This window comes from Maniola hyperantus, chromosome 4 (assembly GCF_902806685.2).
Source record: "Maniola hyperantus chromosome 4, iAphHyp1.2, whole genome shotgun sequence".
Classification (NCBI taxonomy): Eukaryota; Metazoa; Arthropoda; class Insecta; order Lepidoptera; family Nymphalidae; genus Maniola; species Maniola hyperantus.
Genome location: NC_048539.1, coordinates 7,258,409 through 7,283,114, shown reverse-complemented (window position 1 = coordinate 7,283,114; position 24,706 = coordinate 7,258,409). Strand labels below are relative to the sequence as shown.

At 39.5% G+C, this 24,706-nt stretch overlaps 1 protein-coding gene across 6 annotated transcripts in view; it reads right to left on the bottom strand.

The window, feature by feature from the left end:
- LOC117981999 (cyclic nucleotide-gated channel alpha-3-like) overlaps positions 1–24,706 on the bottom strand; it is a 153,814-nt gene that overhangs the window by 42,589 nt on the left and 86,519 nt on the right. For all 6 annotated transcript variants that reach the window (XM_069498301.1, XM_069498300.1, XM_069498303.1 and 3 more), the window contains one exon: positions 23,071–23,568. In XM_069498301.1, coding sequence (XP_069354402.1) covers positions 23,071–23,568 — 498 coding nt within the window. The remainder of the gene's footprint in view (positions 1–23,070; positions 23,569–24,706) is intronic.

Genomic DNA, 24,706 nt, shown 5'->3' with positions numbered 1-24,706 from the left:
CCAAGGCCCTTTCAGTTTGGTTATCTGTTCCCTAGTTTAAGTAACTCGTAAAAATCTCGTCACTACTTTGGGTGATCCTTTTAAAGAGGTTTTTACGACACGCATAAAGTGCATTACGTGTTAGCATTATGCATAGATAAGGGGCATATGAAAATGCTGTAAAGCATCCAGGCATTTTATGCCAGTTATATCACCTGTCTAAGAATATTTAAGTACCTAAGGAAAGCCAAAAAGCGACGAGTACCTAATATTTTTTTACATGAAACGAACTGAATTTTTGATAAAACTGCTAAGGAAACTTACTGAGATTGTAAGAAGTGTTGGTTAATTTTTGATAACATTCCCTACCTAACCTAACTACGATTCCTGAATTAATAAGTGAGGTATTAGTAACTTAATATACAAAAGAAACAGCTGTCTGACTGACTGACTGATCTCACATGATCGCACAGCTCAAATCACTAGACGGATCGGCCTGAAATTTGGTATACAGATAGCTATTATGACGTAGGCATTCGATAAGAAAGGATTTATGAAAATTCAACTCCTAAGGAGGTAAATTAGGGGTTTGAAATTTATGTAGTCCACACGGATGAAATCGCGGGAATAATCTTGTTTTATTATAGGTGCTTAGGACTTTTGAATAACGGATTAACAAGTAAAGGACTAGCGGCCTGTAATATAATAAACATACATTTGAAAACTTCGCGTCGAGGGATAGCCGCATATTATTAAAGTTATTATGGACTGTTGTATCAACGCGGGTGATAATGTTATATTTATTACTGCGTATCCAATTATGTACGAACTTAGCAACCTTGTTGGTCTAGTGCATATTCGACTGTGGATGACGAGGTCCTGGCTTTGAGTCCCGCGTCGGGCCAAAAATAGTTAGGTGTTTTTTCTGTCCGTCAGTATCAGTAGATACTATACCTACTCTATCCACGGAAAAAAGTTAGTATAGGGCTCTCTCTGTTACTTAATCCCATACAAATGACAGAGACGAAAACCTCAGTGGGTGTTAACCATTTTGCGTTATTGCAGAGCATAATACACGTATCTAGCTACAGTCGAGTTTTTGTGGGCTCTTCTCAGAACTGGACACATTTGGAACCCTCGTAGCTTTAGTTGTACATTTACGTAATTAATTACCATCATTACCTCTAACAAATTCAACAACTGACCATCATAAACTGTACAATGGTACCCAATGTGATTAAATGATTTGACTTTGAATTTACATTACTTGATTCATTTGATTCATAAGATAGAGCCTTAAATGACTCATCAAAATATTAAGCCACAGTACATGTTGGACAAACGCATTCGGTGAATACCGACCAGCGTGTGAAAGCCATTGCAAACCGGCCAACTTTGACCACACGTGGAAAATATTAAACTTTAGAAGCGCGCGCACTGCGAAATTAATTCCGTACCAAAGTTTCCGTACCAGATAACGCACCGCAACTCGCCGCACCGTGCAGCTCTTATACCTACTGTACAGAATGGCCGAGCAGATCTTGTATACATTGGGCAAAATGTATACAAGAGGCATTAAGTTAAAAGCATGTTACCACTTGAAAAATAAGATTTTAGACAAAAAATGCTGCACTGTGAAACAATTTATTCTTTCATGTATCCAATACGTTGACGTTAAATTATGGTCCCGAATTGAGTAAAAGAAATCTCGTTTGTAGATAGGGTTCCGTTGTGGCCCCATTATATCGGACTGCCGGATAACAGGGGTGATCGATTTTCCCCAGCTTTCCAATATTATTATTGTGGTTGAATTTAGTTTGCTTGCTACTAGATTATGTCCACGACTCTGTCCACGTGAATTTAGGTATTTGAAAGGCCCGTGGGATCTCGTCACTGGGAGGCAAATGTACCAAATTTCAAAAAAATCAGTAAGTATATATTTAAAACTTTATCTTCAACGTTATTTTTCATCATTATCATCTCAAGCCATCGCCGGCCCGCTTGGCCACGTGTAAAAATGAGAAGGGACCACACTGTCAAAGTGCGTATTGGTAGACCTTTAACAAAAAATATTATGGAGAACTCTCAGGCATGCAAGTTTTTTCATTGCAGTAAAAGTTACTCGTAATCATTTGACTGAGTGATTCTGAGCTTTCTTATGAGGTCCATAGTTGCCAGGCATGTCTTGGAGCCATAATAGTTAGTCATGGTTTTTATTAATCATCTAGTTAGTGTAAGTGGCACTGCCGTTCTAATAAAATATAAAGTCTAATTTTTTTATATTTTCTTCAGAATAGTATTAGAAATCATGTCATGCATTGCTAGTCATAGTCTCATAGCAATCCCCTGCCAGACATCCTCAAAGTTTGAAAGGTTAAGGATATCTGGCAGGGAGTTGCCACGATATTAAGTGTCTGGCAGTGCATGACGTGATTTCTTACACTAATTCTGAACAATTCGGGACAATACACAGAGAAACTTTCAGCTTTTGTGAAACAGCGAAGGTCTGGCACGCAATGGCTCTCTCACTCTATTAGACTTAATAAAACACTCCCAAATGTAAAAAAATAAATCAACCATTGATTTTATCTAATAATAAACAGTGTATCGGGTGCGCTAAAGCGAACGATTCAACCGGAGGTCGACGTTTTCCTCTCATAAATACGGAGATAATTGCAGGAAAGATAGCGCTTATTTATAGGGCTTATACCGTGCAAATAGAAAATTTCTCGAGTGGAAGACGATCTTTTTTTTCTCGGCAATGCATTTTTTTTAATGAAGTGGAATGATTTGTGATAGTATACCTACTTTGAGGTAAGTTGAGAATTATACCTACTTACGCGTTTAGGAATGTTATCAGTAGGTACCTTTGGATATTGAATCTATTAAGATTTAAAGATGTAAGCTCGTGATTTTATCACTTTTGTCTGATAGATAGACCATCCAGTTTTCGATGATATAGAATGATGATATAGAAAAGTACAAATATCACGATCATCAATCACCTTTGATGGTTTTTGCGATGGTAATATTGTATTTTTGTTACGAGTACTATTGCTATACGTAGGTACCTACATTTGATATTACCTATCTACTAAAACATAAATGTGTATGGCAAAATAATATCGTGTATGTGGTTTACCACGAATAATGAAATATGTCCACTAATTGGCATTGTGTTCACATCAACGAACATAGATGTTTTGTTAATTCATTTAATATGATAAAATAATCATTTATTAGTTTATGATTATTCTAATTTGACGTGGTGAACATTTCCGTTTAGAAACTAACAATTTTCAAAAATCGATTTCCGGGTAGGTCCAATCCAATATAATTAAATTCATCAACCTGAATGCGTCCACTGCTGGATATAGGCATTTGCAAGAGTGCGCAACCAAAAACGGTTCTCCAAATCTCCACCCGCTTCCCGACACCTTATTTTTCAGGTCATCGGTCCAGCAGGCTCAACCACTGCGCGTCGTCCTACACTGCGCTTACAGCTTACTGACACACGGTCACCACTCCAGATCACGTCTGCCCCATCGGCCGTCGGTTCTGCGACAGAGATGGCTTGCCCATTGCCACTTTTGCTTAGTAGTTCCGATGAATGATGGCGAAAACCGCATTACCAAACTCCACTCAGACCTTTAGAAGTTATGAGCGAATATACTTACAGACAAACGTCGTACACTTTACTTAAGGTCGACAGGATTTAATAAAAGCTGTGAAACTATACCTGTGGCCAAGATAATAATCCCGGAAAATGGCAAAGGTGTTTGAATGTCTAGTCCCATTTCATATAATGACCGTCATTTGAATTCCACGTTCACGCACATCTACTTTTTGTGTCGACGTTACATGGCCTGTAACAATGACTATAATATCAAAGGTCGTAATATCGGCAGGCGTGTTTAATGCAAATTCAAGATAAAGCCACTGTTGTACTTACCCCCCTATCGAATATAATGCTTTTGGTAGCTAGTAGCTACTTTGCTGCTAGAAAATGTGTCATTTTTAGGGTTCCGTACTTACCTCAAAAGGTAAAACGGAACCCTTATAGGATCACTTTGTTGTCTGTCTGTCTGTCTGTCTGTCAAGAAACCTACAGGGTACTTCCCGTTGACCTAGAATCATGAAATTTGGCAGGTAGGTACATCTTATACATTTGGGGAAAAATCTGCAAACCGTAAATTTAGGGTTGTCACACAAAAAAAAATGTGGTCATGTACTAACAATCAGTATTTTCAACTTTCGAAGTGAGTGACTATATCAAGTTGGGTATCATATGAAAGGTCTTCACCTGTACATTCTAAAACAGATTTTTATTCATTTTTATGCATCATAATTTTTGAATTATCGTGCAAAATGACGAAAAAATACGACTGTAGTACGGAACCCTCATTGCGCGAGCCTGACTCGCACTTGGCCGGTTTTTATTATTGTTATACTAGCTGACCCGGCGAACTTCGTACCGCCTAAAGATTCTTTATTTTTAGGGTTCCGTACCTCAAAAGGAAAAACGGAACCCTTATAGGATCACTTTGTTGTCTGTCTGTCTGTCTGTCTGCCTGTCTGTCTGTCTGTCTGTCTGTCTGTCTGTCTGTCTGTCTGTCTGTCTGTCTGTCTGTCTGTCTGTCTGTCTGTCTGTCTGTCTGTCTGTCTGTCTGTCTGTCTGTCTGTCTGTCTGTCTGTCTGTCTGTCTGTCTGTCTGTCTGTCTGTCTGTCTGTCTGTCTGTCTGTCTGTCTGTCTGTCTGTCTGTCTGTCTGTCTGTCTGTCTGTCTGTCTGTCTGTCTGTCTGTCTGTCTGTCTGTCTGTCTGTCTGTCTGTCTGTCTGTCTGTCTGTCTGTCTGTCTGTCTGTCTGTCTGTCTGTCTGTCTGTCTGTCTGTCTGTCTGTCTGTCTGTCTGTCTGTCTGTCTGTCTGTCTGTCTGTCTGTCTGTCTGTCTGTCTGTCTGTCTGTCTGTCTGTCTGTCTGTCTGTCTGTCTGTCTGTCTGTCTGTCTGTCTGTCTGTCTGTCTGTCTGTCTGTCTGTCTGTCTGTCTGTCTGTCTGTCTGTCTGTCTGTCTGTCTGTCTGTCTGTCTGTCTGTCTGTCTGTCCTGTCTGTCTGTCTGTCTGTTGTCTGCTCTGTATGTCTGGTCTGTATGTCTGTTGTCCTGTCTGTCTGTCTGTCTGTCTGTATGTCGGGTCTGTCTGTCTGTATGTCTGTCTGTCTGTCTGTCTGTATGTCTGTATGTCTGTATGTCTGTCTGTCTGTCTGTATGTCTGTCTGTCTGTCTGTCGTCTGTCGGTCTGTCTGTCTGTCTGTCTGTCTGTTATGTCTGGATGTCGTCTGCTGTCTGTCGTCTGTCTGTCGTCTGTCTGTATGTCTGTCTGTTCGTCTGTTGTCTGTCTGTTCTGTCTTTCGGTCTGTCTGTACTGTTCCTGTTACTGTCTGTCTGTCTGTCTGTCTGTCTGTCTGTCTGTCTGTCTGTCTGTCTGTCTGTCTGTCTGTCTGTCTGTCTGTCTGTCTGTCTGTCTGTCTGTCTGTCTGTCTGTCTGTCTGTCTGTCTGTCTGTCTGTCTGTCTGTCTGTCTGTCTGTCTGTCTGTCTGTCTGTCTGTCTGTCTGTCTGTCTGTCTGTCTGTCTGTCTGTCTGTCTGTCTGTCTGTCTGTCTGTCTGTCTGTCTGTCTGTCTGTCTGTCTGTCTGTCTGTCTGTCTGTCTGTCTGTCTGTCTGTCTGTCTGTCTGTCTGTCTGTCTGTCTGTCTGTCTGTCTGTCTGTCTGTCTGTCTGTCTGTCTGTCTGTCTGTCTGTCTGTCTGTCTGTCTGTCTGTCTGTCTGTCTGTCTGTCTGTCTGTCTGTCTGTCTGTCTGTCTGTCTGTCTGTCTGTCTGTCTGTCTGTCTGTCTGTCTGTCTGTCTGTCTGTCTGTCTGTCTGTCTGTCTGTCTGTCTGTCTGTCTGTCTGTCTGTCTGTCTGTCTGTCTGTCTGTCTGTCTGTCTGTCTGTCTGTCTGTCTGTCTGTCTGTCTGTCTGTCTGTCTGTCTGTCTGTCTGTCTGTCTGTCTGTCTGTCTGTCTGTCTGTCTGTCTGTCTGTCTGTCTGTCTGTCTGTCTGTCTGTCTGTCTGTCTGTCTGTCTGTCTGTCTGTCTGTCTGTCTGTCTGTCTGTCTGTCTGTCTGTCTGTCTGTCTGTCTGTCTGTCTGTCTGTCTGTCTGTCTGTCTGTCTGTCTGTCTGTCTGTCTGTCTGTCTGTCTGTCTGTCTGTCTGTCTGTCTGTCTGTCTGTCTGTCTGTCTGTCTGTCTGTCTGTCTGTCTGTCTGTCTGTCTGTCTGTCTGTCTGTCTGTCTGTCTGTCTGTCTGTCTGTCTGTCTGTCTGTCTGTCTGTCTGTCTGTCTGTCTGTCTGTCTGTCTGTCTGTCTGTCTGTCTGTCTGTCTGTCTGTCTGTCTGTCTGTCTGTCTGTCTGTCTGTCTGTCTGTCTGTCTGTCTGTCTGTCTGTCTGTCTGTCTGTCTGTCTGTCTGTCTGTCTGTCTGTCTGTCTGTCTGTCTGTCTGTCTGTCTGTCTGTCTGTCTGTCTGTCTGTCTGTCTGTCTGTCTGTCTGTCTGTCTGTCTGTCTGTCTGTCTGTCTGTCTGTCTGTCTGTCTGTCTGTCTGTCTGTCTGTCTGTCTGTCTGTCTGTCTGTCTGTCTGTCTGTCTGTCTGTCTGTCTGTCTGTCTGTCTGTCTGTCTGTCTGTCTGTCTGTCTGTCTGTCTGTCTGTCTGTCTGTCTGTCTGTCTGTCTGTCTGTCTGTCTGTCTGTCTGTCTGTCTGTCTGTCTGTCTGTCTGTCTGTCTGTCTGTCTGTCTGTCTGTCTGTCTGTCTGTCTGTCTGTCTGTCTGTCTGTCTGTCTGTCTGTCTGTCTGTCTGTCTGTCTGTCTGTCTGTCTGTCTGTCTGTCTGTCTGTCTGTCTGTCTGTCTGTCTGTCTGTCTGTCTGTCTGTCTGTCTGTCTGTCTGTCTGTCTGTCTGTCTGTCTGTCTGTCTGTCTGTCTGTCTGTCTGTCTGTCTGTCTGTCTGTCTGTCTGTCTGTCTGTCTGTCTGTCTGTCTGTCTGTCTGTCTGTCTGTCTGTCTGTCTGTCTGTCTGTCTGTCTGTCTGTCTGTCTGTCTGTCTGTCTGTCTGTCTGTCTGTCTGTCTGTCTGTCTGTCTGTCTGTCTGTCTGTCTGTCTGTCTGTCTGTCTGTCTGTCTGTCTGTCTGTCTGTCTGTCTGTCTGTCTGTCTGTCTGTCTGTCTGTCTGTCTGTCTGTCTGTCTGTCTGTCTGTCTGTCTGTCTGTCTGTCTGTCTGTCTGTCTGTCTGTCTGTCTGTCTGTCTGTCTGTCTGTCTGTCTGTCTGTCTGTCTGTCTGTCTGTCTGTCTGTCTGTCTGTCTGTCTGTCTGTCTGTCTGTCTGTCTGTCTGTCTGTCTGTCCGTCTGTCTGTCAAGAAACCTACAGGGTACTTCCCGTTGACCTAGAATCATGAAATTTGGCAGGTAGGTAGATCTTATAGCTGACATTTGGGGAAAAATCTGAAAACCGTGAATTTAGGGTTAGATCACACAAAAAAAAAAATTGTGGTCATGAACTAGTAATTAGTATTTTCAACTTTCGAAGTGAGTGACTATATCAAGTGGGGTATCATAATATGAAAGGTCTTCACCTGTACATTCTAAAACAGATTTTTATTTATTTTTATGCATCATAGTTTTGGAACTATCGTGCAAAATGTGAGGTACGGAACCCTCATTGCGCGAATATTTAAAAATAATATTTCTCTCCGTAAGAATCATCCTCGTACTTCAAGGAATATTATAAAAAAAAATTAGCGAAATCGGTTCTGCTGTTCTTGAGATTTGCGATTTGCAACACATTCAGCAATTCATCTAAATATATAAAATTCAAAGTCCTGACTGACTGACATAATATATCAACGCACAGCCTAAACCGCTGGTCCTAAAGACATGAAATTTGGATCAAACCTCGAATCGTTTTTAATAAGTACCTAGGTATTAGTAAGATATAAAATATGCGTTGATAGATCAGTCAGTCAGTCAGTCAGTCAGTTACCTTTTCATTTTATATATTTAGATTAATATTGTTTATTATTTTATACCTATAACATTGTATTCAAACTTAATAAGACCATCAAATAAAATAATAAATAATAATAAATAGTATCAAATAAATAGCAATACTTTTACTTAGTTGCTTAACTTAGTACCTAGTATTCAAAGGAATAAAAGATCATTATCTACTAGGTATTCTAGACGGTGCGAACAAAGGGACTGTTGCAGATGTCAATAAACAAGGTGATATCGGCAGACACTTCAAGTCGATGGCGCTCGACTCGAGGGAGCTTCTTACAATATTTTGCTTTCGCTTGTTTTTTTCCACAAGAGTAAGTCATTCTTGGATCTCGTTTCAGATTCGAATAGAAACGAAGCATCGTTCAATCTAGCAATACGACTATTTAGTGCCTTACAACCGCATTCTGTAAATTTTAATCAATTTCAATGTCCTAATAGACTGTATGTATCCTCAAAGGGACCTGGGAAATATTTTCACGAGAGTTGTTATTATTCAAGATGCTCTCGCCTTACGAAGTTTGGACTATGCTTACAAAATAGCGCTCTACCGAATAAACATAATAATTGTAGTACTAAATACCTGTAATCTACAAGGTGCACCTATGCGTATTATTTTAAAGATGAATGAATTGAGTCATTATTCGTACTGCGCTGTGACTGCGCTCTAAACAAACGAAGTTTGTGTGTGGCTGACATTTGAATAGGTACTATTACTAACCAATCGAACTCAATGAAATATGTGTATAAAAAACAGGCCAAGTGCGAGTCAGGCTCGCGCAATGAGGGTTCCGCACTACAGTCGTATTTTTTCGACATTTTGCACGATAATTCAAAAACATAAAAATCTGTTTTAGAATGCACAGGTGAAGACCTTTCATATTATGATACCCCACTTGATATAGTTATCTTACTTAGAAATTTTAAATTTTTTTCTGTGATGTAACCACAAGAAAACCGTGAAGGTTTTCAGATTTTTCCCCAAATGTCAGCTATAAGATCTACCTACCTGCCAAATTTCATGATTCTAGGTCAACGGTAAGTACCCTGTAGGTTTCTTGACAGACAGACAGACAACAAAGTGATCCTATAAGGGTTCCGTTTTTCCTTTTGAGGTACGGAACCCTAAAAAGGGAAAGGTGAATGACTAACTGACTGACTGACTGACTGACTGACTGACTGGATGACTGACTGATCTATCAACGCACAGCTCAAACTACTGGACAGATCGGACTGAAATTTGGCATGCACTAGCACTATTATGACGTAGGCATCCGCTAAGAAAGGATTTATCGAAATTTAACCTCTAAAGGGGTAAATTAGGGGTTTGAAATTTGTATGAAAGTCTGTCAGTTTTGAAGTTAATATCGTGAAATTGTGTATTTACACTAATTTTTATAAACATAGAAAACGTGTATCATGGTTTTTGAATAATTTTGCCTCTAAGTAGAGAAATAAGGGGTTTGAAATTTGTGTAGTCCACGCGGATGAAGTTGCAGGCATAGGCTAGTTCTTTCTAGACTCTTTTTCATGTTGATTAAGACATATTATATTATCAAGTCATGATATAATTGTGTCACGTAAAGTAATCTGTACAGGTATCAGCTTTTGTATGAGTCTATACTCATAAATCGTTCCTGAAAACCAAGCTGAAAACATATAAAATTTATTTGGTTTTGGGGTCATATTCCACGAGTGATCCAAGCTTGCGGTAAAGACTGTGGTTTTATTCAGTTTGTTGAAGCAAGAAACTCGCAGTTTGCCATTTCAAAAAAGGAAAGGTAACGTTGAGAGTTTGGTAAACAGCTGATCGATACGCGGTTTTGTGTTGCGCCGCGCCAAATTATTTACAGTCAACTCTGACGAACCGCGAGCGTAGAGATCGCTTGTACACAAAATGATCCACTTGCCCGTTTTACCAACGAGCCACTATGACCACGGTAAAGCTTACACGTCGATCAGGAACTTTAGAAGGGAGTGTCGTATTTTTGTCACTTTTTTCAGTTAATTATCCTAACTTTACTAAACTTTTCTGTCCTATTTTTTTTTATTGAACTTTGAGAGAATTTTATATTAATATATATACTTATTATACATACTTGTACATAATGTCCATTTCAGCGCAATGGAATCACTGCGACCATCAAGTTTAATGGCGTAACCTCTAGACGCTACAAGTTCTTACGGAAAGACTTAACACGTACCTAGGTAATTAACCCTCACTTACAACAATTACCACACACAACAATATGTAGTAATCTGTGGATTTTGCGCTATACAAATGTTCCTGATAATGGGATTATCATCAAATACAAAAGCTGTGATTTTGCATAGAATTGTCCTTTATAATGTAGACAAGGAGTAAGACTGGGTTTTTTTAAATTCCCATTAGATAAGGAATAAAAAGAATTATTTTTGCTGAGAGAAGCCGTGGGCAGTCGGCAGTATTGTATGCAAGACATGTAAGATTTCCGAGAAAATTTAATATAAAATTCAATCCTAATGGGGATTGCCATTTCATATTGCCATTGCTATTATAATATATCACTGTAGTTACGATTACCAATGTATTGGCTATCCAGATTCGCATACCCGTGAGATTATTTTCTAAAGAACCCTCGGATTTTGAGTTTCACTCGCACTTGGCTGTTTCTGTCTGCCTGGCTGTCAAGACTCTCGGCTTGATATTGTACCATGTTATGGTTCTGTCGTGAAAATTCATACGCCATAACCAAGTACTTGTCTGAGCTCAAGCACGGCGAAATCTATCATAATATGAAGACGTGCGTCGACTGTTTTTATAATATGCTAATAAAATGCGTTTTGTTCGCAGTTAATATTTCAAAATCATAACGAATAAGGGGTCCAGATGAGATCGTAATCAAGAGCAAACTTGCCAAAGTGATAAAAATTGTATGCCACGTTTTTGTGCTATAAAAAATCGTAGCGCGTAGTACGTATATAATGTCATCAGGGCAGCCATCGAGTTTAATGACGTCGACTCTAGCGCGCTGCGAGCTGTTCCGGAAAGAATTGACAATAGTCACTTAACACAATTTTTATTACTGTACCATGTCTCTGTGCGTCGTATTTCTCATTACTGAATTCTGTGACCCCTCCGCATTATCTCCGACTACATACCTAGTGGTTGGAGTTTTCTTGGAGTTCCCAGTTAATACCTCTACAAAGAACGAAATTTCGACTCTCAAATTGTTACAGTTATTATCAGATGTAACAAGTGATAATAACAAGGCCTGATGGCTTAGCGTGCTCACCGTGTCACGGAGGAAACTAAATGGCCAAAGGACCTCAAAGTTGGTCACCAATCCAGTTACCGACTTGGGTCAACGTTATTTAACAATTGCAATCGATTGATACACATATGTGTAGTCACAACTAGGCTATACCACGGTAATATATAATATTACCACGGTAATATATAACTATGTGGCTATACGTCCATCTGTACCTCTTAGATTAAGGAACTATAGGCCTGTACCTAATGAACGACTTTTTTAGGGTTCCGTACCTCAAAAGGAAAACGGAAAGGATCACTTTGTTGTGTGTCTGTCTGTCTATCTGTCTGTCTGTCTGTCTGTCTGTCGGTCTGTAAAGAAACCTACAGGGTACTTCCCGTTGACCTAGAATCATGAAATTTGGCAGGTAGGTAGGTTTTATAGCAGACATTCGGGTAAAAATCTGAAAACCGTTAATTTGTGGTTACATCACACAAAAAAAAAATTGTGGTCATGAACTAATAATTATTACTTTCAATTTTCGAAGTAAGATAACTATATCAAGTGGGGTATCATATGCAAGGGCTTCACCTCTACGTTCTAAAACAGATTTTCATTTATTTTTATTACTGTCACGCATCATAGTTTTTGAAATATCGTGCAAAATGTCGAAAAAATATGACTAGTACGGAACCCTTCTTGCACGAGCCTGACTCGCACTTGGCCGGTTTTTTTATAAAACGTGCGATTGAAGTAAAAAAAAATCGAAATAATTATTATTTTAACTAGCTAATGCCCGGCTTGCCCAGCAAGCGTTACAATTTCTCTTCGTGTGAATATTCGCGTGTCACCTATTGTATATTGATGGTACTTTATCAGAAATCTTTCTACAAGCTCCAACAATAACTGTACAATGTTTCATCGCAATCGACTGAAAGGTCTAGAAACGCATAACAGACAATCTTTTATGTAATATTTTTGTATATAAATAGGTCAAACACATACCGTTCTCTACCATTTTCTTAAGTTTCTAAAATCTGGTTTGATGGCTGATTTTACCTGCTCTATATTTTATGACCATAAATATAGCTTTTGTATCAGCACAAATGTCACACTTAAATATAGCTTTTGTAACAGCACAAATGTAAACAGCGCATAAATCATCTGCGTCTGGCAATGATGATGAAAAGCCTATGAAAAGCTATATACTTGTAATATTCAAAGTTCAAACGGAATTCTAATTAATTGTTCTAATAAATTGAGATGATTATGAATGATGATAAGTTAATTTAAAATTGATATCTTACATAATCTTTAGTTGTTTAAGGGCTTGATTCCGCGCCAACAAACAGAATATTATATTCAACTTAGTTACGACAGTTTTGAAAAGGCAACTGTGGAACTATTCATTAGCAATATTAAATATTCATAGCTCAATTAATATTGCTCTGAATATTAAGAGGATCAGTGGAATAATAAAACGGTCTTATATAAATATTAAAAGATGAACCTTTTTAATCAGGTCGATTTCTAAATATTGGTAAAAATCGCATTGAAATCTACGAATCTAATAAAGTACTTAGTAGTAGTAAAGTAACCTTGTTGTAGCTGATAATAGAGTCAGTCTAATGAAAATAGGAGCGATTTTTTAGCGTTCTGTACCCAAAGGGTAAAATCGAAGCCCTATTAATGTCACTCCGCTGTCTGGTTCTCTATCCATCTATGGAAAATAGGGAAACTAGGGAAAATGTCACTATAAGTTATTTTTATAACTGTACTCGTACTGTGGCGGCACGAATCCAACCTTGGTTTTGGGATCCCTTGACGTCACATCTGTGTTCGGAATCCTAGTTTGGAAATCGGTAATTCCGTCGTTATAAGACCTAAAGGTTCGCTCGTTCTTGCAATTTGGCTAGAACACAACAACGGTTACTTACGTATTAGTTATCAGGTATGGAGGATAAAGCTTGTATGGCGTATTTCCAGGTGGCTTGCTGGCAAGGCGTTGACGTCGACCAGTTGCTGAGTAATTCGGCCGTTGCACTTGATAACACTGCACTGAGCACTTCAACTCTTGGTCACCGCGGTGCCGACTAGTATTAACTAAAGAGATAGAATTAGTTGTCCGTTTGATTTTAACGAAATTGTAGCCCGGTTTTATTGGCGTCGATGGTCGATTGCTAACACTTCTCCTGTCGCTTCTTCCGATGATGCCCGATAATAATCGTATGCTCACGAACGAAAATGAGCTGCCGCTATTGGTTCAAACCAAAGACGAACGAGTAGATCGGGATCGAATGAACAAAGGAACACAGATATCGCGACAAGCATACATACCGCCCACCAAAATACAGCTGGTATTTTCCAGATAGGTATGAACGAAACTAGTGAACTAAAGTTATTAACTAAACTAAAATTAAATATAAACTAACTAGGAGACGCTAAATTAGTTAGCTACTTCAATAGGAAGAGGGCATAACTTTACAAGAGGTCGTTTGATAAGACTATTCTTAGTTTTGACAGTTGCCACGCGGATTATTCCGTCGGGGCCGGGATGCAAATCAACTACCCTCCCCATTGACCATTGCAATGGAATGTGATTATCATCTTTGATGATTACGATAGAATTTAACGCCAATGGCTTAGACACCTTTGTCCATTTTGCACGTTGCGTTAGAGAACTTAAATATTCGTTTTTCCAACGAATCCAAAATTGTTGAATAAATGATTGGATTAATTGCCAGCGATTCAACCGGTATAATTTGACATTGGATAAATCGTCGTCTGGGACAGCTACTAGTGGTTCCAGAGTCAAAAAATGTCCTGGGGTCAAAACATTTAAATCATTTGGATCAGTACTTAAGGGACACAGAGGTCTTGAGTTTAAAACTGCCTCAATCTGTACAAATAGGGTAGTAAGTTCTTCGAACGTTAATACTTGACTGCCAACAACTCTGTAGAGATGAGATTTCGCTGCCTTGATTTGAATTTCCCACACACCGCCGAAGTGCGGGGACGAAGGGGGATTAAAGACGAACTTTATGTGTTCAGTATGTGAAACCTGCTGTAATAAAGATAAATAGTTGCTCGCAGCCGTAAAATTGGTCCCTTGATCCGCATGAATAGTGCTACACCGCCCACGGCGTCCAACGAAGCGGCGTAACGCTGCCACAAAGCCATCACTTGAAAGAGTTGACACCACTTCAAGATGTATGGCTTTGGTAGCTAGGCATACAAACAAACAGAGGTAAGCCTTGTCCAGTTTGGCACCGCGATGTCTACCTAGTTTGATTCGAAAAGGTCCACCAAAATCAACTCCCACAACAGAAAACGGTTTGACTTGGTTGACACGACATACTGGAAGATCACTCATGTAAGGTTCCAATGATCTTGGTTGCGTTTTGAAACATCGAATGCATCTTGAGAGACAGCGGCGTATAGCCCGTTTGGCAGACAAAATCCAGAAGCGTTGCAAAATTAAATAGTGAGTGGTGTTGTGACCTGTGTGACAATGTTGGCGATGAACGGATTCGATAAGCTTCGACGTGAAAGGGTGATCGCTAGGAATAAGAGCAGGATGACGTTGTTCATATTCGATTCCAGCGCGAGATAGGCGACCGCCCACCCTGAGGACGCCCTCCTCGTCCAAGAAAGGACTAAGTCTTTGAAGGGGTTTTGTCAGTACTTGTTTCGATTGCAAACGTTCAATTTCGTTATGAAACGTTGTATTTTGAACAGTTTTTACAATAAATAATAGAGAATCATTACGTTCATCTTCCGTAACATGGGACCCGAATCTACGTTTGTGTGGATTTCTTAGATTAGAAATAAATCGTCGCACGTAGGCAACAATGCGCGTTATTTTTTCCAAGGAGGAAAACCGTTTTAAAAGAATATCGATAGGTGAGTCTTGGGTATTGTTAACATGAGTGATCAATGCAACTGGTCGACGTTCCTCTAGAAGAATAAGGCTGGTGTCATCATGGTTCGGAAGCTGGAGATTCGAAAAATTAGGCCACTGATTAGATGGTAGCGATAACCAGGACGGGCCGAACCACCATAATGAATTATGGAATAGATCATGTGGAAGCTGTCCACGTGAGCACACATCCGCTGGATTTTCATGTGAGCTAACATGATGCCACAGGTCTGCAGAAAACATGTCTTGAATGTGACTCACTCGGTTAGCCACAAATGTGGTCCAGCGCGAAGAGTGAGAACGAAGCTACGATAATACAACAGATGAATCAGACCATAAATAAATGGTATGAAAGGATATCCTGTTAAGGTATGAGTCTAACACGTATTTTGCTAGATCTGCCAGCAGAACAGCTGCGCATAGCTCCAAGCGAGGCAATGAAATCTTCTTGATGGGAGTCACACGAGCTTTGGCACATAATAGTCGAACTTGAACAGATCCATCATCACATGTAGCTCTTAAGTATATAACAGCCCCGTACGCGAGTTCAGAACTGTCGCAGTATCCATGCAATTCGTATGTGCCTGCACCATCGACAGTGAGACGACGAGGTAAATGCAATTGCTGAAGGATTGAGAGTTGTTCGCAAAAGGTCTTCCACGCTGAAATGACCTCTTCGGGAGGCATTTCATCCCAAGAAGACCCGAGGAACCACAGTCTTTGTAAGAAACATTTAGCCTTAATAGTAAGAGGTGATAGAAATCCTAGTGGGTCAAAAATTCTCGCAAGCTCACTGAGTATGTTACGCTTGGTACACAGCTGATTAGACGATTTCACCTCGAATAAAAACGCATCGGTAGCTGGATCCCATTTGAGACCTAGTACCTTTAAGGTAGGGGTTTCGCCATCAGAGAATGCCTTAGGATCGAAAAGACAATCCTCGGGAGGAAGATCTGAAAGTAAGCCAGGTTCGTTACTAGCCCATTTTCTTAGTTGAAACTGACCCAACGAAAACAGTTGTATGATTTGTGACTTGACTTCTAAAGCATTGTCTAGGGTGTCGCAACCGGTGACAACATCGTCAACGTATATATCGGAAGCTAAGATACGTTTAGCTCGAGGAAATTTAGAGCCTTCATCTTCGGTTAATTGTTTGATAGTCCTACAAGCGAGGAATGGTGCAGATGAGACACCGTAAGTGACGGTGTTTAGTCTATATTCTTGTAAAACTTGATCAGGTCCTGATCTCCACACGATTCTCTGATAGTCTCGATGGGTATCAGAGACCAAGATTTGTCTATACATCTGACGTATATCAGCCATAAAGACAACCGCATGTAACTGAAAGCGAAGGAGCACCTCCGCAATGTTGGATTGAAGTTTAGGACCCGTAAGTAGGGTGTTGTTTAATGATTTATGGTTGATATCTTCAGCGGCTGCGTCAAACACCACACGTAATTTGGTGGTGGCGCTGTCTGGTTTCACAACACAATGATGCGGGATATAGTACTTGCCATTGTTTAATTCCTTAGCTGATACCAAGGACATATGGTATTGTGGAGGTAATCTTCCATAAATTCTGAATATTGCTTGTGCAGGACAGGATCACGTGAAAGACGTCGTTCAATAGCTTTGAATCTTCTTATAGCAACATCTCGAGATCCCGCAAAGGTGGGTTCTATCTGATCCTTGAATGGAAGCTGGACTACATATCTGCCCGAAGAATCGCGATAATGTTGGGCAACGTAAGCGTTTTCACAAGCAATTTCTTCTGGTGTGAGAGACGATGCTTTGGGAATCACGTCTAGCTCCCAAAACCTTTGGACTATGGGCACCAGATCATCTGCCATTGACGAGACTTGAAGCAATGTTGAAGTGGTGAGTGACGTTCTGCCCAACAAGAGCCAACCGAATAAGGAGTGGATGGCAAGTGGTTGACGTGCATCTCCCTTTATGTGCTCGTTAAGGACTGAGTCAGCGAATACATCAGCACCAAGTAGTACATCGATAGGTCCCGGAATGTCAAAGCCTGGATCCGCTAACGGTAACGTTTCAATGTGTGACCAGCCTTGAGTTTGGAGTTTTGCGATCGGCTGATCACCACAAATGGTTGACATAACGTACATATCAACGTTGAATAACGGGCAACCTCCTGCTGCTACAGGGCATTTAATTTGGCCGATAATTTCTGCAGATACGCCCCCTAAGCCATTGATATTAGCGTCGCATGGGGCTGGCTGTAGGTTTAAACATTGAGCTGCCTTACGCGTTATGAAGTTATTTTGACTTCCCGTGTCAAAAAGGGCACGGAAGGAATGATATTTGCCATACACGTCTCGGAGTTGAATAATAGCTGTAGCCAGGAGGACAGTTGTGGTTTTAAGTGACCTACTCATTGAAGTGGGGTTAGACTCTTTGGCCACAAGAGACACGGATTTAGATTCGATAGTGATGGGGTCAGGATCAGTTTTCTTATCAGCGCCCATGTCACAGATTAATGAATGATGTTTAGATCTGCACTTGACGCACCGAAAAATACTGACGCAGTTTCTTAGTTGATGAGAACCCCTGAGGCAATTGTAACACCACCCCTTTTCCTTCGCGATCGCCCTACGTTCGTCTACCGTTTTAGAAAGAAATGAGTTACATTGTGTGATTGGGTGAGTGTCAGCACAAAATGAACACTTCAGAGTGGAAACCTTGTTATGTTGATCGTTTGATTCTGTTAATTGAGGCGGCTTTGAATTATCATTAGTGAATAGGGTATGAGTCACGTTAGGTCGTTTAACGTTAGAAGCCAAAGGTCTTAAGGTTTCTTTTATAGAATTAGAAGGTTTAGAGGGCTCATTAAAGTGACTGTCTCGCATAAGCGCTTCACACTTTGAATGTAGGAACTCCTTTAGTTGTATGTACGTAGGAAATTCTGATTTTGTGCACTTTTCTTCAAATTCGCGACGCAGTTTCGTATCTAGTTTAGATAACACATGATAAACAATAATAAAATCCCAATGGTCCACTGGCAGTTTCAATTTCTTTAGAATGCATAGGTTTTCATCAACGCTGTCTAAGGTGCGACGAAAATCAGTCGGGTTCTGAATTTTAAAATTAATATTTAAAATATCCTTCCAGCAGGTGAAGGCTAACTCACGCTTATCTTGATAACGTGAAGTCAAGGCCGCGTACGCATCTGAGTAGTAATCGCCGGTGATTGGGAATACACGAATAAGAGCCAAAGGATCGCCACTTAAAGATGAATTCAGGTAGTGAAATTTTTCAACATCTGTGAGCGAATGACAGTCATGTATAAGCGCGTTGAACGTGTCAAAGAACTCAGGCCATTTTTTAATGTCACCAGAAAAGGTCGGTAATTGAAGTTTAGGTAGTTTGATGTTTGACAGCGCTGATGATTTTTGATTAAAGTCAGAATTGGATGAGTTTAGTTCCGCCTTCGCAAATGTACGGCGCATACTTGTGACTTGGAAATAAACATCATCGAAACTTGCGCGCACACGATCATAATCATCATCATCATGCGCATCACCGCACGTATCCAAAACTTCAAGAATTGCAAGATGCGCCTGCTCAAAATCATTAGCAATTCTCTTGGCTTGATCGCAATATGACAAGAATAAGTCGCACTGACTATCATCATTTTTCGCTGCAAGGCCGACTTCCAATGCTTTAGACATACGGTTCATTGCCATAGTCCGTTTACGGCGTAGAGAGGGCAAATCCCGAACAGTAAGGCCATCAGCTGTACCCGTTGGCTTAAGTTTAGTTTTCGTAGCACTAAGCTTACGGGTGACACGCTTAGGATTGAACGACATTATTATTAGGTAGGTACCGATTCGTAACAAATTATGCAATAGGTATCGGTTCTAATGTACGCCAGCTGCTACCGAAATAGGAAGAAAATAATAAGAAGTCACTTGTAACTACCTACTATTTCACGTAAGAGACGATTAACGAACAAATGTTTAATTGTTACCTCAGAAAAAGAGAAAAAGTAGGTACGAGGTTTTAATTTTTATTTTACTTATGGTAGCTATGAACACCGATCAGGACATAGGTACTTAGTTTGTTCATTAAACGTTTACAAAATCTGGTATGAAATATTTAATTCTTATATAAGGTATATAAGACCGTAGAATACGTTATTACAGCCGATATGTATACGAAACACCGACAAAGATTGATTGTTTCATATACGATCTGAAATAAACGTTACGATTAATTATTAGGTAGGCATACTATAGCCGTTGTACTATATATACATATGTATAAGCGCCGACAACTATTAGATTGCCTATACATAGATATTATGATCTATAGTAACACGCATTTGAGTTGACAGGACGAGAGATTATCACAGCCGAATAGAATCGGTACACGTAAACACCGGTTAATAGGTACAATAGTTTGTTTACGCTTCGATCTGTACAATCTGTAGGTACCTATCTTCCTTTACTCCGAACATGCATTAAAACCTTAGCTGCAATACGTCTTTAAATGTATACTACGAAAGTCAAAACGTTTGTTGTCGAATGTCGTATCTTAGAATAACAAAGGATGAACCCGGAATGTCAACAACAATGACGTTCGTGCAAGTCTAGCATACTACCTGTCACTAAGACCTCCCGTACTAAAGTATGGTAGACCTTAATGCATAGACAGAAGGTTTGTAATTCTATAACTTATGCGATCGCAGCAAGTCTGTCGCCGAATGAAGTTAGTTGCACCTGAATGTGTAATTGAAAATGATGAATAGCGAATTAGCCAATAACAACGCGTTGATAACTAGAATATTGCAACATGGCCGAAATATTTATAATGGTTGCATATTTAACACAAAAGCATTAAATATGAATTATTTTAAGCCCAAATCTAACTGAAAACACTTGTTATAAGTATATTTTGATCTGATTTACAGGATTTAAGCACTGTTTCGCGTCCCTATTAGAGTGTAATCGCTAAACTACCATTTCTTTGATGAAAATACCAGCTATATCATTAATTTGGAAATACGACGAGTAAGTAGGTAAAGTGGTCAGACGTTAATTTTCGGGTTTCGGCACCATAAAGATGTGGCGGCACGAATCCAACCTTGGTTTTGGGATCCCTTGACGTCACATCTGTGTTCGGAATCCTAGTTTGGAAATCGGTAATTCCGTCGTTATAAGACCTAAAGGTTCGCTCGTTCTTGCAATTTGGCTAGAACACAACAACGGTTACTTACGTATTAGTTATCAGGTATGGACGATAAAGCTTGTATGGCGTATTTCCAGGTGGCTTGCTGGCAAGGCGTTGACGTCGACCAGTTGCTGAGTAATTCGGCCGTTGCACTTGATAACACAGCACTGAGCACTTCAACTCTTGGTCACCGCGGTGCCGACTAGTATTAACTAAAGAGATAGAATTAGTTGTCCGTTTGATTTTAACGAAATTGTAGCCCGGTTTTATTGGCGTCGATGGTCGATTGCTAACACTTCTCCTGTCGCTTCTTCCGATGATGCCCGATAATAATCGTATGCTCACGAACGAAAATGAGCTGCCGCTATTGGTTCAAACCAAAGACGAACGAGTAGATCGGGATCGAATGAACAAAGGAACACAGATATCGCGACAAGCATACACGTACCTACCTAGAAAGTAGTAACTCGAGTTACTACTTTCTAGATAGGTACTAGTAAGTACTTAATAAATCTATGGTTTCATATAATTTAGAGACAAAGCGTGCAGGGATATTTAACACGAAGGCTAAGATAATATCAGCTCTAACTGGAATCAGTTTCACTACGAAATATGGATACGCATCCCAAATTAGGAACCCTTCTTAAATATTCGAGGCGCTTGTTAAGCTACACGCAAGTAAGCTGGGATAGTGATACGATGAAAGGTAAATAAAGGGTTCTGAAGGGTGAGTAAGGATTATAATTAACGAGAACCCAACACCTAATAAACCTTAATTTGGAAAAATAATCATATTTTAAGTACGTGTGGAGCTATTTAATTAATTAAGGTTTTGAAATTTCCCACTCAGCGACGCTGAACTTTGTAATCACAATAAATATCAACCCAGATTAAGGGACCTTCAGACTGACCGGTGTAGAGTTTTTAAAATTTAGTTTTAGGACATTGAAATAATTTTACAATTCTTATATCTTTATTGACAAGAAGATTTTCGAGGATGATCCTAATGCGCTCAGTGTGGAAAATTAAAAGCAGCTGACAGGCTGTTCTTTCGCTCTCGAGTTGCCGACCAGCTGGGTAATTCGCTAATTCAGTGCTTAACGATGAAATGAATGAGATGAGATGAACGAAAAAGTTCATTGATAATTTCTGAAATGATCACCGAACTCATTCGAAGTTGGTTGACTCTACATTGCTGCTTCACTGAGTGATATTAAAATGGTTTCGTAGAAAGCCTTCAATGCAATAAAAATAAATATCAAATGAGTTCAGTGGCTATCATTCAGGGAAGATTGAGTTAGCGTATCATCCTGTAGCTCTTTTTGAGTACAGTCTCGTGCTCCAGTTATCGACCGGCTATGGTCTGTGTGAAAATAGAAAATGCTTTCTGAGCGGGTCTATCTGTACGGGAACTTAGGCTGGAAACCTATTGACTACTATTCCCTTGGCAACAGCTTTTCAGCAATTTTCCGTCTGATTATTATTATTAGCCGCTTTAAGCTTCCAGTGAACCGTACGAAGGTGGCTCAGACGTCCGAACGGAAATGTTTCATAGCTACTGTGGAGAAGCTTAACCTTCTTTAGACACTATGGCTGCTAGCCATGATATAATATGCTCTGGCATGAAGGAATGGTAGCGAATCTTTAAGAGTCTTAACTCAACCTTAATGAAACACGCACTTCCGGTATCCGTGTTTCCTGCAACCTATTCCTAACCTAAATACCTTCTAGGCATGAGAAATAGGCATCTTCTAAGCAAGCGCACTCAAACCTAGACGGACCATCATTCCTTTTTATTAAGCATAATTGTCGTCAAGCGCAAGCCTATCTTGCAACAAAAAAAACATTCGAAAACACTCGACTCGACCTATTCTAAAAATACGATAAATAACGTAAATTATTCGAAATTAAATACTAATCACGAACTGTATGAAGAAAATTATAATTTAAATATGAAACAATAAATCATTTTTCTGTTCCTGTTATTATTTTCAATAGAAATTGATTTTTTTAATCGAAATAAACAAATCTCTTACACATGATTTCTAATCTTCATTACGCTTATTTACCAGTGGTTCAGTTTTATTTCAATTTCTATTTAAAAAGTGGACATAGATATCCGTCATATCATAAGCAGAACGCTCTACGCTAGGATTAAATTTGATCTACATATCTATGTATAAGCTCTTTTAGTGGATTCAGCTGTGTTTAGTATTGAAAATGACCACAGATATCACTTAGAAGCAAAAAATAAAAACATTATGAAAAACAACTGTACCTAACCTTACTTCAACATTTATATTTTTATATTAGGTATACCTACCCATTTTTTTAGGTATCCTCATAATTTTAAACTGTAGGTTGAGTTATACCAATTGTGTTAAGTATACTTGTACACGCATCTAAGAGAAGTATTTGTTATTAATATTGAACTTAAACGGTGGAAATACTTAATAGGTGCTTATCCTAGGTGCAACACTTATAAATTGAAAGGCTTTTGGACATTTTAGAAAATATACAGGTCCGATGCTGTACAATTAAAATTCTATACGCAATTTTTCATCCCTGTCGTAGTAAGTTACTGCACAACTGAAAAAAACATTTAGGAAAACATTTTTACAACGAAAAAAATTAAAACTAACGTGCGTCAAAAAATATCGAATAAAACTCACCTATCGTTGTAAGCGCCAGCGTGCACCAATAATAACTTTGCAGATACTGTTTCACTACGTCCGCAGTCTCTGTATCGTGATACACCCAGTTTTTACTACCGAACCCATTGTTTTTATATATTATATGGTACAAGCACCCATTCCAATGAAATATCACTAATAAATAATGTATCAAACTTGTTGATCTAAACAAATTAGGATAGTTCGTGTGCCGTTCTGTACGGTCCATAAACGCCCAAAACCGATATATTTTCACCAGTCTAAAAGAGCGCAAGATGGAGTTGAAGCCGATGGACAAATATAGGAAGTCCAGCGGCAACAGGCAAAGGCAGTCTATGTAAAACGTTGTTGAGTTCATGTAGTGCGCTCTTAACTTCCCCGCGTCAGTCTGTAGCACCCCGTCTTCTAAGTATCCCGTCCGAAAGTGAAACAAAATATCCGCCAAATAAAGGAAGTCCGAGAAGTAATCCAAACAAAACCACACTATCAGCGTCTCTCCTGAAACAAACAAAGTTAATATTAATAAATTGTTCAAATCTTTTGAAGATTCTATAAAAAAGTCCTAAATTATGCATATCTACAAATTAATTATTATCATTATTTACTACTACCTACTACTTTCTGGGAAGATTCCTCATTTAGTTTTTTATATACAGTGGTATATCACAAACTAAATTTGAATAAAAAGCAATAAAATGTATTCTATATATTATAAGATAGCAATAGTTATTAAGTACCTTAACAAAGGCTAGTTTATTTCAGTAGGTACAAGCAGGCAAAACACTGGAATGCATGGTAAACCAACCGTGAATATTTTAAAATAATTCAAGTTACTTTCATTAAGTGCACCAAATTGCCTTAAAAAGTTATACCATGAGTTTAATGATTTAATCCAGCTATTTCAATAGGAACGAACTTTGCGTCACGAATGGAGAACTCATCGTAGCAACAATGTAATAAAACAATGGAAAACTCCAACAGGGAAACATCAGGAGGTACCTTTCAAAGTATCACATTGTCTTCGCGAGAGACATTTAACTCGGGAAAGCTATTTAGGTAAGTAATTTAATTTCTCCGTGAAACTAGTAGTGGAAAACTGTGCGCTTATGTCTGCAACCAAGATCGTACGCTAATCTAGCTCCCTATCTTAAATGGCAACGTCTTTTGCATAAGAGCGGGGATCAGAATTGGATTTTTATCCATTCATTCGAGTCTTTCGTCAGTGGCAATGAATTAAGAGGTTGAATGGAATTCGTTCCTTTAGACATGGATTTTACAAAGACTACCTTTCGGTAGAGTTCCTCGTAGACAAAGCTTCCTCTATCAAAAGACTTTTTTTGTAATTTAAATCGATTTACACTTATATATTACGTATTACATAATATAAACGCTCCTGTTTTGTTAGTCCAAATTTACAACGGAATCTATCAGAAACTTTTTGAATATTAAAAAACGAATGAATTAAAAGCTAAAGCCATTGTTATTTCTAGCGGCAACAAGATTAAACGAGAGGACACTGATTCTCTTACAATATTTACTAAACCTTCCGACTAATTATGTATTTATTATGATAAACATTTCAAAAACTCTGCATAAACTGCCATAAAGTGTTGCATCGCTACAATAAAGTCAAAAA